Source organism: Pituophis catenifer, unplaced genomic scaffold (assembly GCF_029215685.1).
Source record: "Pituophis catenifer annectens isolate HBS135680 unplaced genomic scaffold, rPitCat1.0.hap2 SCAF_1, whole genome shotgun sequence".
Taxonomy (NCBI): Eukaryota; Metazoa; Chordata; class Lepidosauria; order Squamata; family Colubridae; genus Pituophis; species Pituophis catenifer.
In genome coordinates this window covers 61,708,946-61,723,265 of record NW_027256881.1, presented here as the reverse complement: position 1 = coordinate 61,723,265, position 14,320 = coordinate 61,708,946, and the positions used below count along the sequence as shown (strand labels likewise).

General features: G+C 39.4%; 1 protein-coding gene across 2 annotated transcripts in view; it reads left to right on the top strand.

Annotated features, from left to right (window-relative positions):
- LTBP1 (latent transforming growth factor beta binding protein 1) overlaps positions 1–14,320 on the top strand; it is a 206,029-nt gene that overhangs the window by 150,699 nt on the left and 41,010 nt on the right. For both annotated transcript variants that reach the window (XM_070932503.1, XM_070932502.1), the window contains 4 exons: positions 2,633–2,758; positions 3,502–3,627; positions 5,658–5,777; positions 9,119–9,238. In XM_070932503.1, the coding sequence (XP_070788604.1) occupies positions 2,633–2,758; positions 3,502–3,627; positions 5,658–5,777; positions 9,119–9,238 (492 nt within the window). The remainder of the gene's footprint in view (positions 1–2,632; positions 2,759–3,501; positions 3,628–5,657; positions 5,778–9,118; positions 9,239–14,320) is intronic.

Here is a 14,320-nt window from a genome sequence, read left to right as displayed (position 1 = left end):
GAGCAGACCACATTTCGGGGGCAACCAATGTGAGGGCGGACTGGCTCAGCCGCGAAACAATAGATCAAGCGGAATGGCAGCTCCACCCTCAGCTGTTTCGAGAACTCGCTTCGCGCTTCGGAAACCCGGTGGTAGACCTCTTCGCAACCCCGGCCAACGCTCAACTCCCCCGCTTCATATCTCGCTACCCGACACCGCAAGCGGAGGACCATGATGCGCTGCGCTGCAGGTGGCCTGAGGGTCTCCTGTACGCAGTCCCGCAGCTCCCGCGTCTCATCCGAAAGCTACTGGCAGAAAAAGCAGACCTACTCCTGGTAGCCCCGAACAGGCCCCAGAGACCATGGTTCGCCGACCTGGTGGCACTGTCCGTGGAACAGCCATGGGTGATCCCACCACAGCAGCTCGTTCTGTGCCAAGGAGCAGTCACGCATCCAGAGCCCCAGTGGCTGCAATTAGCTGTTTGGCATTTGAACGGGTCATTCTGAAGGATAACCTGCCAGACGAGGTAGTTGCCACTATCCAGGCGGCTAGGCGTCCGTCTACGACCCGCATCTACGAGTCATCATGGCAGGGGTTCTGTCGCTGGAGCGCCCACCAGCATATCGACCCCACATCAGCTACTATTCGGGACATTCTGCGGTTCCTACAAGCTGGCCTAGACAAAGGCCTGGCCCCGGCAACCCTACAAAGACAGACAGCGGCGTTGTCAACAGTCATCGCATGTGCTCCGTACCAATCCCTCGCGCACCACCCGCGCATCAAGGAGTTTCTGCATGGGGCCACCAACCTGCGACCCCCCACAGTACACCGTTACCCTTCATGGGATCTACCTCTTGATTTACGGGCGCTGACCAGGCCCCCATTCGAGCCCCCAAACTCGAGCTCTCTTAAGTACCTATCATTTAAGGTGACCTTCCTGCTGGCGATCACCTCGGCGAGGAGAGTCTCAGAGCTAGCGGCCCTTTCAGTCCGCAAAGATTTGTGTATTTTCCACGACTCCACCGTGACACTACGCCTGGATCCTGCCTTTATCCCGAAGGTCAACTCGTGGTTCCACCGAGCCCAGGAGCTCATTCTGCCAGATTTCTGCCCCTCACCTCATGACCCCAGAGAAAAGAGGTGGCACACCCTAGACGTTTGACGCGCCATTCGCACTTAGATCCGACGGACCGCTCCCTTCCGCCGTACTGAGGGTCTCCTGGTCTCCTTCAACCCGAAGTCCAGGGGTCAGAAGATATCAGCAGCTACGGTCAGCAGATGGATCAAGGCCTGCATCGCCCTGGCATATGACCTGAACTCCAAACCGGGCCCCGGCAGAATTCTACCGCACTCGACTCGCAGCGCGGCCACCACGGCGGCCTGGGCCACCCAAGCCTCGGTCGTGGACATCTGCAGAGCTGCGACGTGGTCGTCCCTCACACCGTTCATCCGCCACTACAAGATCGATGCGTTCAACTCGGCTGAGGCATCGTTTGGCCGCAGAGTACTGCAGAAAGTGTTGACGGAGGAGGACTCTGGAGGCAGTCAGCTTCCCACCCAGGGAGTTTAAGCTTGGGTATATCCCATGCATGGATAGTGGGAGCAGCGCACAGGAAAATGGACGTTGTCTTACCTGAACGTCCCTTTTCTGGGCGCTGCGTACACTATCCATATCCCGCCCGTCAGGGCTGCCTGCCCCCTGTTTATGACTGAGACTAGTTTCTTTTTCCATTACGTTAATTTGAGTTAATAAAGTTGAGTTTATAAGTTACTCATAGTGTGGATTCTTGTCTGCTGCGCCTTCGTTCAGACTGGGGGATCATGGGACCAGAGGCGTGGCTTGGGAGCCGGAAAGGGGAGGAAAAGTCTTTTGTTTTCACTCAGTTGTTTGCCAAGCACTGAAGGATTAACCCATGCATGGATAGTGTACGCAGCGCCCAGAAAAGGGACGTTCAGGTAAGACAACGTCCATTCTTTTCTGTTTCAATTTGATATCTCACAATAGGGTGGGGCATCTTGAATAAGAAATAGAGTTACTCCATCTAGAAAGCACAACAGCAAAACATTGCCAGACATCCTGGCTTCATTGCACACTACTCTTGCCCGGAATTTTCTCCAGAGGAGAAAATAAAAAAGTGAAAGCTGAGGTAATTATGTTAGGTTGTTATGAGGAAAATTTTCATAGTTCTCCTAGGCAGCATACTTTCCTTTTGCCAATAGCAGGAAGTTGCCATAGCAAGAAGCTCTTTGGGCAAAATTTGCAACCCCAAACCTCTACTGATACTGTAATTTAATTAATTATGGCATCATGCCATCATGTCAGTGTTAAATCATAGTGTTAAATCATAGTGACCTCATAGCTAGAAGTCCAAATTGGACTTCTCCAACATGGTCAATGAGGTTTTTTAAAGGTGCACAATAACTGTAGTTGAGTGCATCCATCAGTACATTATGTGTAAATGCAACAACAGGAAAAAAGACCTTTACATGAATTTACCTAGATGCTTATATTATGTTCCACTTTGCTGTGGAATTATTTTTTAAAATCCAAATTGACCCTAGTTAGTCTCTGTGTTTTTTTTAATCCTTTTAAAATTGATTATATGATAAAATGTTTCAAATGATTTACTACAAGTATTTTCCCTTCATTTAGAAATCAATGAGTGTACAGTCAACCCAGACATCTGTGGACAAGGACATTGTATTAACTTGCCCGTGGGATACACCTGCTTATGCTATGATGGATATAGGCTTAATGATCAACAAACAAAATGTTCTGGTAATCTATGTTCCATGATCCCAGTTGCTAACATGATGCATGTGAGAAGGTCCTGAAAAAATACTACTATTTATTTCTGTGTTGTGACTATACCAAATAAGAATGTTTCTTCTCTTTTGGGCACATAATGCAAGTTAAAATTTATTTTCCCCTCATCCTTCCCTGAGTTTCTATATATGACATGCTTGGTTTGTTTATTTCCTTTATAGACACAAAATTATAATTTGATTTACGCATTTAAGTGAGGAAAATTGAAGTTTCTTAAATCACTCAAGAATTCCATAATTTCATGATTTTGGAATCCTAATACAAACCTAAGCAATCTTATGATAGATTTACTAAGATATTTGCAAAAAATATAACTCAATACCTAAACTCATCATGTAATCAAACATTAAATCTATATAAGTAAAATAGAGTAATCTTTACCTCCTGATTTCTAAAAGATTGCATAAACTTAGTATATACAATGTTTGTTCCTCATATTCATAAATATATAATGTTCCATCTAAAAGATCAGCAAATGTAGATTTCATGTCCAAAAAACTTAATGCTCTGAAGCTTAAAGCTGGTAATTATGTTTTTAAATTAAATTTTATATAAAATCTTATTATGTAAACCTATTTGAAGATTTTTTTAAAAAAATTCAGTAGGTGCTTAAGTACATTAGGGGAAGTGAAGCGATGCTAGTGTAAGAGTATGGGGGTTTTTTGAGTCTTCATATATTTTTATTTCTTTTACAGATATTAATGAATGTTCTCAGACTCCTCATCTCTGCTCCCTTGGGCGTTGTGAAAATACAGAAGGAAGCTTCCTGTGTATTTGCCGGGCCGGGTTCATGGCCAATGAACAAGGAACAGATTGTATTGGTAATTACTGAGCTTTATATGAGGCAGTTTCTTAATCCTTACAACTAATGATCAAAAGCATGAATTGGAAATATATTGGTGTGATTGAAAACAAGTTAGATTGATTAAGGAAACAATTTGATTGAATAGATGCATTCCTAAAAAATACCGCACAATGCCATACCCCATACTATAGCGGTATTTAATATTTGATCACAGTTACAGAGGGAAAATTATTGTTCACAATACAGATTTCAAATATATATTTGGACAATTGTACTTCCTTGACAATATAATGTTGGTATAAGAACTATGCTAATGTCTGAAGCACAAGAATAGAGAGAAGAGGGGTTCTAAATAAAGTATTTTCTTGGGTAGACTCGGAAGTTAATATAATTTCTAAATGGCAAGAACAATGTTTACTGTAATCATTGGTTCATTTCAGATATCTATATAATTTGCTGAAATGGTTCTTGACAATGTATTTGAACCTATTCTTTCAAACTCTGGTTATTAATTTGGGGATACATTACTCAGGATGGTGAAGAATAATACAGAAAGAAAGATATTCCCAGATCCCCAAAATCAAAATTACATTTCCTGGGAAAAGTTATTTTGAACACTGATCAAGCACTTGCCAGAAATTGCTGTACAAATTATCTGTGTTTAATATTGCGGGTTTTTTACATGCTAGACCTGAAACAACCATCTGTCCCAGTTATTATGGTTAAATTCTCTATATAAAACAACAAAGTTGGAATATTTCTTTCATCCTGTTTCCACAAAGACACAATCACTTTGAAAAATGGATGCCTAATATGGGCATTAATATATATAGTATATGTTGATGTAACAAGATATGACTATTTTTGTATCTTATTTTGGCATTGTTTTCCTTCGCAAGTATAATCCAATCATTCTGAACTGAAGTCATTTTTCTCTCTCTACTGATACTATTTCTGTTTGTCTCTGTGTACAAAGTAACACAAAAGAGGGATAATGAGAAATATCAAAATAATGATAGAGCAAGTATGAGCAATATAGTCAACAACATCTGGAGTCAATTTTATTTTTTATAAAGATGGTAAATTTCTCCTATCTGTCTCATGTAGGAAGCATACTAAATAAAAAATAGAGAAAGAGAATGAAGATGTACCTTAATGCAATGGTGAAATCCTCCGTGGGTTGCCACTGGTTTATTGCCCGCACATGCGCAGTGCGCACCAAATGTGTGCTGCACATATGTGCATGTGCAGTGCACACCAAATGCATGTGCAGTGTACTCTGTGCACGCACATGCACAGTGCACACCAAACGCACGTTTTGCGTGGAAAAAGAAGCCTTTTGAAGGTAAGTAGAACAGCGGGGGGGACAGCTGTAGTGCGTGATTTAGATTCGCTAGAAAGCAGGATTTCCTGCTTTCTAGCGAATGTAAAATTGCGCGGCACAGCTGATTGTTGGAAATACCGATTTGCCCAAACCTGTAGCTTTTATTACTACTGATTTGCCCAAACCAGTGCGAACCAGTAGCATTTCACCCATGCCTTAATGGTAGATCATATTCTTGGTATATGAAAGTCCCAGGTTCATTGCCTGACATTTCTGGATATGCTGGAAAAGTCTGAAACTCTGATGAGTTATTGACATCTATATAATTATAGAGATATATAGATGTACAGTATATCTATATACCTCTGCCTAAATAAAGAGCATTTTTCATAGATCTCAGTTACAGCAACTTCTGTTGATACCCAAGCAGCAAAAAAAGGCTTGTACAAATTGGGGATATTGCAGTACAGACCCATGAGTTAGGTAATATTAACACATGATGATAGTTTTGCAAGGACTTAGCGCTTTTGAATTTAAAAAGATCTTTTAGATCTTTTGAATTAAGATCTAAAGTAATCTATGGATTTAGTATTCTGTGAGTGGTATTTGTCTGTCTGTCTTGTCCGTCTGTCTATCATCTATCTATATCTATCTATCTATCTAAACTGCTGTATTTTTTACTTAATGTTTGTATTAAAATTATCTCAAAATTGGATTTTTAGATGTTGATGAATGTGCCAGGTCTGATACCTGTGGAGATGGACTCTGTGTAAACACCATTGGTTCATATAAATGTGAATGTGACAGGGGATTCCAGATGAACAGATGGGGCCAGTGTGAAGGTGGGTTTTAATGTCTCTTAAACACATTTCCCAACTACTTAGCTTTAACTATGTTATAATTCTTTGGGGGGGGAGGGTGTCAAGGAAAGTTAAGCCATTAGAAGTGTCCGCAACTAGCCAAGATGACAAAAACATAATGAAACATGTACCATGACATCATAATCCCTCTGTTACCTACTCGCCTGGAACATTTCAATGGAAGTACAGAAAGGACTGAATTTGCTCTGCAGCACATATTTCTTCACTTTCCTCCCTTCAACTAACACAAATATAGACCATATGCTATTGATCTATAGGCAACCTCTCCTTTCCACATCTATGCCTTGGTAGTACAGTGGTTTAAGGCACCCTGTTATTAAGCTGGTTATTAAGACCAGCTGCCTGCAATTACTGCAGGGTTCGAATCTCACCAGGCTCAAGGTTGACTCAGCCTTCCATCCTTTCTAAGGTAGGTAAATTGAGGACCCAGTTGTGGGGGCAATAAGCTGACTTTGTATAAATATACAAAAGGATGAAGGCTATTGCTGAGCACATTGTAAGCCGCCCTGAGTCTTCGGAGAAGGGCGGCATATAAATCAAATTTAAAAAAAAAATAAAAAAATCTAACCCATAAGGATTGTATAGTCCAGTGATGGCTAACCTTTTTGCCGTCACGTGCCAAAAGCGGGGGGAATGCAGGGGGTCGTGCCCGTGCATGCCCACACGCATAATTCAATGTGCCCCGTGCATGTGCGTGCAACCCCCCCTGCTCCCCCCGCTTTTGGCACACAATGGTACGGTGGGCCCGTAGGCCCGTTTTTCACCCTTCCCAGGCTCCAGATGCTTTCTTGGAGCCTGGCGAGGGCGAAAACAGCCTTCCCCACCACCCCCAGAGACCCTCCAGAGGCCGGAAATGGCCCATTTCCTGACTTCTGGTGGGCCCTCAAGGTCCATTTTTCGCCCTCCCCAGGCTCCAGAGGCTTTCTAAGAGCCTGGGAAGGGCGAAAAAGGCCTTTCCCACCACCCCCCAGAGGCCCTCCGGAGGCCAGAAACAGCCCATTTCCCGACTTCTGGTGGGCCTGGAAGGCCTGAAAATCAGCTGGCCGGTGTGTGCATGTGCGGTGGAGCTGAGCTAGGGCAACACTCGCGTGCCCAAAGATATGGCTCCACGTGCCACCTGTGGCACACGTGCCATAGGTTCGCCATCATGGGTATAGTCCATATCAGAATACTCCTTAGCTCCTAAAGCCTCAGTTTTTCTTTCCCTTTTTCCTGGGTAGTTGGAGATAGTTCAAAATAAAGTATTAGGATGTAGCTACCAGCCATTTTTACTTTTGAAGAATGCCTCCAGGGCCAATATTTTCAAAGTAATTCTGGAACCAGTATTCTTTTTGAAAGCTTGCCAATCTTCTAAGGTCTTCTTGTTTTGTTTTTTAATCTATTAAAATTCTGGAAGGACTGAGAGCCTAATGGACAACATGAGACACACCTACAAAATCAAGTTGCAGATCTTCCAGAATCAGCATGGATGGCAGCCAACAATATCAGTAGCCTCAGTGCTATCTGTGTTTTGGGGATAGATTTCATTTATTCTCTAAACTCTATAAAACCATAAACAACTGAATGGCTTTGCCTTAGGAAACACATTATCTTTTTAATTTGTTAATCTTCTGTCCTGAAATTGCTTATAAGGTTGCTATTTCCAATGAAGGTAATTACTTTAGGGTTATGTAATAGCAAGAATTACATACCAAAAAATCCATTTGTAGTTGGAACAAAACACTGGCAGAAAAAAATCAACTTCAAAGAAACAAAACATCTAACCAAAAAAACATGTGAAATTCGTTTTTGGCATGAAGTTTCCTGGTTTTGAATAGGAAATCAATGTAAATTTACTTGAAGACTTCATATTTTTATTGTCCTTACCTACAGCATATCATTTTATCAATATATTAATCATTTAAACCTATCGTTTCTAGTTCAAATAACTTTAAAATGGATTTTAAAATGTATTGTGCCTATAGGGTGTAGATATGAAAATTGTGGAAATGTTGCCATTACACTTGTAATAGGAGAAGTGGAGAGCTGAACACCAAGAAATACACTGAGACAACCTACAGCTTTATTGGAGAAGCATAACAAATGCATTAAATAATGAATCAGTGAGGAGTTTAGTCTCTCCCTGATAATTGATTGAGACAGCTGACATTGCAAGTCAGGCACAATATACCACTGGGTTTGCTGAGTTGCTGATAGACCATTCTTCTTGCAGTAAATTGCAGATGTGAAGTTATCCTCCATATTGTTTGCCTATAGCTTTGCTTGGAATTACCTGCCTTCTCTATCCTAGATAGTAACTACTTGTTCCTTATTGGTGTTTCTCATTCATGATATTCCCCATTGTCCCTCTTAATCTGTTCTCGAATTGTGTGTAATTGTATAAGTCTCTTTGCTGCAAGGTAAATTATGCTTTGTACAAAAATCGTAGTGGAGATAAGTTGTGGGAGATGCAAGTGGGGTTTAACTAGTAAGGCTATAGTTTAATAGCCATGGGGCAACTATATTATTATGTATTTTCTCTGCATTATTGCTAAGCCACTGGGCTTAGATTCAAGTTTTTTTCCTAATACAAACCGAAAAAACCCAGGAAGCATCAAGGACAAACTTCTGCTTGCTTTCAGAATAGGATATTTGTACACATAATATTGCTTAGTCAAGAATGTATTTATAGCATCTTTATTTCTTAGCTTTATGTAATCATTAATCTCTAGTAATGTCTTTTTGCCTAAAAAATTAAAATCTTTAAATATAAGTAAGAAGTAAATATATGTAAATATATGCATCGGGGGAGTAGCTCAGCCATTAACTTATTTACTATCCTTTTTCAATAAAGAAGAATCTTTATTCTTTTAGAGTGTATGGGAATTAAATTAAGAAATAGTGCCTTGACTGTGACCACTGTGAAAGCCGTATAGATTAACAAAGTTGGAATTCTAGTTTTTAAGCACTAAAAGTGTGCAAATTGAATGTAAACTGTTTTGAAGAGGAATCGTCTGGTTTTGAATTGGAAAAATTCAAATGCTAAATGGGTACTTTAACTGTGAACTTAGTTTGAAAAAGAGTTTTGTGATCAAGATGGAACATTTGAAACTCAAAATGGTATATTTTGAATTTGACTCTGTTCAGATTCAAAACGTTTTGCACTTTCTACAAACTGCCAAGCACAGCCTACTTAATATTACATAATATGTCAGTGGACCTATGCCATTTGTGTTACAATACAAATACATACTATTACTGCTTTGATGTGCATTTATTCTTTAATTACCATTAAACATTTCACTGATGTTTTGTTTTCATAGACATTGATGAATGCTCAGCGCCACATACATGTCCAGATGCAGAGTGCATTAATGCTCCTGGTTCTTACCAATGTGTCCCTTGTAGAGATGGATTCAGAGCATGGAACGGAAAGTGTCATGGTATATGCTTTCTTGATTCCCCCCCCCTAAAATTCTGTTGAAATCAGTATAAAAAGTGCAAATAACTCAGTTTATGGAAGAGATTTTTGTGCATATTTCTCCGAGATATAGGCATTTTCCCCTAGTATTTGCATTTCAGATATACTGTTTTTCCTAAGGTGGTGGTGTTCTTGTTGTTTCCTTATATTTTCCCTAACATGCTTGGTTTTATGCATATATTTGGTTTGTGAACTATATCGTAAAAGTATGAAAGGTATGAAAAGGGTAGACTTTGCCACTTTTCTCATTCAAGGATTACACTGTATAAGCCTGATTGAAACAGTTAATATTAAGATAAAAACTTACAAAATGTCAGGCAGTATATCTTTAACATATTTTGTTACACTTTCATGCCAGTTCATTGGCATGAAAATTTAGCTCAATTTTAAGTCATCTAGATTTTCCACTTCCTAGATTGATTGATTGATTGATTGATTGATTGATTGATTGGCTTGTTTGTTTATTTATTAAATTTTTATGTTGCCCATCACCCCTACAAGGTGACCCTAGGTGGCTTACAAGTTATAAAACAAGTAAAGAATAATTAAAATAGTTAAAAAGATTAAAATGACAGATTAAAATATTATTAAAATTGTATTATATTATTGTTAAGTTAGTGAGGTGCTATTTTTGAAGCTATTGGCCAATGGACGGCAAAAATTTTATTGCTTGGTTAAAATTTAAAAAAAACCATACCCTGATCCTACATAATCATTTTTCTTGTCCATTTTAGTCCTGAATTCAGCTTTGCAAATACATTCTTTTGCATTTCTGCTAAAATAGGAGCTGCAGTTTTTAATTTAATCTGTATCGTTCATTTTAGTAAAACTTTTAACAATATTAAAATAACATAATAAACAAAAACAGTTGAAATCATCATCATCATCATGGAACACAAAAATAAAAATAGGAACAAACAATAACTTTTATAATTTAATCTTTAAATAACCTTAAAAGATAAATGATGTTCTAAAACATTTAGCAGTCAAACATCACAAAATGCCCCATAAGCACAATAACTGCAGCCAACTAAAAATATTTCAAGTTTTCAGTAGAATGTATTGGAAAGTTTGGAGTTGGGAAATTTGAAGTAAAGTCTGTCCAGTTTTCTGGTGTCCAAATGTATTGGTGAACAAAGTAGGATATATGTATGTATGTATGTATATTTATGTATGTATGTATGTATGATATAGGCATGTATATGTATGCACGTATGTGAAGGGCAGCTCCCATGTTATTCTTGCGCTTGTGCATAAGCCTATAATAGTGTGCAGCCTACATTGTAAGTCTGACAGCATGGAGTCACATCATAGGAGTCAGGACCTGTTATATAGTTAATTCTCCTACTTGTCTTGCTCCATGTCAGATAGACATCAGACTTTGGGCTTCAGTAAAGGTCTGGAGAATAAGGCTAGTTGCCTGGCAGATGATTAGATTTGTAGTGCATAAAGGACTAAATATAGGACACTCTTGCACAGATTATGTCTGCACCTCAGAATGGGTCTAAATTTTTGGAAATGTTGGCCTGCTGCTAACAATAACAGCCTGCTTCTCTTTATCATCTTTCATAATAACCAGACATCAAGACATAACAAAATAAATGTCGTGGCATTTTTGCATTCGAAATTTCCCTGATCCTGCTCAGTTTCATCTGTGTGCACTTTCACCAAGTCATTTGCTTGTCATGCTACTGTTTATCCAGGAGTGGAGGAGGAAGCCCATGGTTGATGCTTTTGACATTGGCCCTATATGTCTAAAAACATCTTTGCTTGGCGTCATTAATAATAAACTGAAGCCAAGAGTGTAATTCGTTGTTTACCAAGGAAATATATTTTACCCTTCGACTCCTTTCCACACCCATTTCATTTCAAGTTTTCCATAGCTCTATCATAGGCTCATATATTACAGTGAAAGGACAAATATTTCAGGAGCTTGGCTTAGCTCCTTCAGTCTGGTTACATAAACTGCATTATCTGTCTATCTCAAACATTGTTAGATTTTTCATGACTCAAGGGAGTTTATGGAATGGAAAAATAAGATCTCGTAACCCATTATCAACCCGGATGTGCTGATATTTTCACCGCTTTGTGAAATGCAAGCAAGGAGAGGGTCCTCCCTATATCAGTGATGGCTAACCTTTTCATGCGTCGAGTGTTGAAACTGGAGAGTGTGCACACGTATGTGCTGGAGCACTGGAACTCAGAAGAGAGCAACTGTCTGGCACGCATGCATGAGCAGGAACCAGGAAGAGCAGCTGGCTGCTGCGCGTGTGCCCACAAAGAAGGCTCTGCGTGCCACCTCTGGCACGCGTGCCATATGTTCGCCATCACGGCCCTATATACTTGAAAGGGCAAGATATCACTCCTAGTCCCTACCGCTAGACTTTATATAGAATGGGGTCCTGAGTCTCCTTGAGAGAGACAAACCTGCAAGTACTTGAGTGCCAAGACATGTAGAGCTTTATATTTTAAACCAGCACCTTGAATTGAGCATGGAAGCTTATTGCTTATCAATGTAGTCAGCTCAGCACAGGTTTAACGCTCTACTCCTATATGTATATATATTTTATAAGTCAAAGAAAATGTGTGTCTTATTTTTTTAAAAAAAGCTATCCTTTATTTTCTTTTGAAAGTATATCATTGAATAAATTAGCTAGAACATATGAGAAATCATTTTCTGAAAAAAATCCAGCTAAAAGAAATTATATTTTCCGGTATTGTCTAGAATCCTACTGCATGGCTTTTAGCGTCTGGCAGCAGGGAGAGATAATTTTATTACGCTGGCACTGACTCTGGCTTTTGGCATCTTATTCTGTGATGTCTGCTTTCAAAGCAAAAACGTTTGAAAATGACAACCAGAGCAGACAAGCATTTCTTGGTACAGTCTTTCATTGTGCTAGTACTTGCTGGCAAATCCTGAGGGGCTTATTCAGCATTTTCTATGATCTTAAGCAGACATACTTTTACAGTCTTTCTGAACTTCCACCTATTGATATACTTTCATCCATTATAAAACCTTACTTTTCCCCTCTTCTAAAAACAAAATAAAAAATGCTTTGATAAAATAAAATATCAAGGACATTTTTTGGGGGGTGGGACACCCACCAAACCTGCCTTTCTTATGGTTCTCCAGTACAAAACAAATCTTACTTAATGAGTAACATTAGTGAACCATTTCCAGATGGCTAAAGCACCCACTGAACCCTTTCCTCAAAAGTCCTGTGTTGCTGTATCCTCTTGAAGGCTCAGGATTGCCCTCTCAAGGCCCTTCCTGTGCCATCAGAGCATAGAGTACATTTCAAGCAGAATTACCAGTCAGACAAAGCTAACCACTGGTTGAAGGAGAAACTGGAGAGGAGCATAAAGTATCAGAATCAGAATAGAATAGAGTTGTAAGGGACCTTCAAGGTCTTCTAGTCCAACGCCCTGTTCAAGCAGGAGACCCTGTATCATTTCAGACATGTGGCTATCCAGTCTCTTAAAAACTTCCACTGATGAAGCACCCACAACTTCTGAAGGCAAGCTGTTCCACTGGTTAATGGTCCTCACTGTTGGGAAGTTTCTCCTTAATTTCAGGTTGCTTCTCTCCTTAATTAGTTTCCATCCATTGTTTCTTGTCCTGCCCTCTGGGGCTTTGGAAAATAAGTTGATCCCCTCCTTTTTGGGGCAACCTCTCAAATACTGGAATATTACTATCATATCCCCCTAGTCCTTCTTTTCTCTAGACTAGCCAAATCCAAATGGTGCAACCTCTCTTATGCCGGATGAAATGCCCCTCCAAATAATTTGCACCAATTGAGTTTGCGTTCATTTTTAAGTACTTGTACTTCATTTTTTAAATGTAGAAGATATATTTTTAAATACAACTCTTCTAGTACTGAGCTTTACAGTTTACAGACTTGCCTGTCTAAGGGGACTGGATATTGTAATTCATTTTTCCAGTATAAATTAATTAGCCTTCTGTTATTACTTGATAAGTTTCCAGAGGGACTGGATGTGACAATTATGGTTAGGATTAAGAAGAGAAGAGAAATTTGTTTACTCCTTATTTCAATATGAATTTATCAAATTTCATATTTTTAAATCCTAACAAATCAAGATTGAATTTTACAGAATAAGTTAAAATGTTCATTTCTCCAAATGTTATGATCCTCTTTGCCAGCTGAAAAAACAATTATGGAAACAATCTAGTATATGTATATAAAAATAATGCATACAATTATATTATATTAGAGGAAATAGCAAAAATATGTGTACAGTAAGGAAATTTGCAAACGCAGATACATCTACTTGGAGAAATGTATATATCATAGTACATATATATCTTAGATTCAGAGGATGAAGCAAGGCTAATTCAAGAATTAGAAAGGTGAAAGAAATTAGAAAAACATAAAAAGAGACTAAAGGAACTGCAGCCTTGAGAAGAGATATTTAAGGGAGCATATAGCATTCTTCAAAAGAAAGAATATGAAAGAATGACACAGAAGTCCAAGACCTGTTCTCTATTATCCCTGGATGTTGTTGTTAGTTGTGAAGTCATGTCCGACCCATTGCGACCCCATGGACAACATTCCTCCAGGCCTTCCTGTCCTCTACCATCCCCCAGAGTCCATTTAAGCTCACGCCGACTGCTTCTGTGACTCCATCCAGCCACCTCATTCTCTGTCATCCCTTTCTTCTTTTGCCCTCAATCTTTCCCAGCATTAGGTCCTTCTCCAGTGAGTCTTTCCTTCTCATTAAGTGGCCAGAGTATTTGAGTTTCAACTTCAGGATCTGGCCTTCTAAAGAGCAGTCAGAGTTGATCTCTTCTAGGATTGACTGGTTTGATTGCCTTGCAGTCCAAGGGACTCGCAGGAGTCTTCTCCAGCACCATAGTTCAAAGGCCTCAATTCTTTGACGTTGGATAGAAGACTTTAAATAACAGATTTAAGTTACTGGAAGGAAATTCCAGTTGAATATTAAGAAAACAAAAAGTTTGAGAATAAAACTAATTACCAGTGACATGATACATTCCCTTTCACTAAATATACTGAAGCAGAACTGG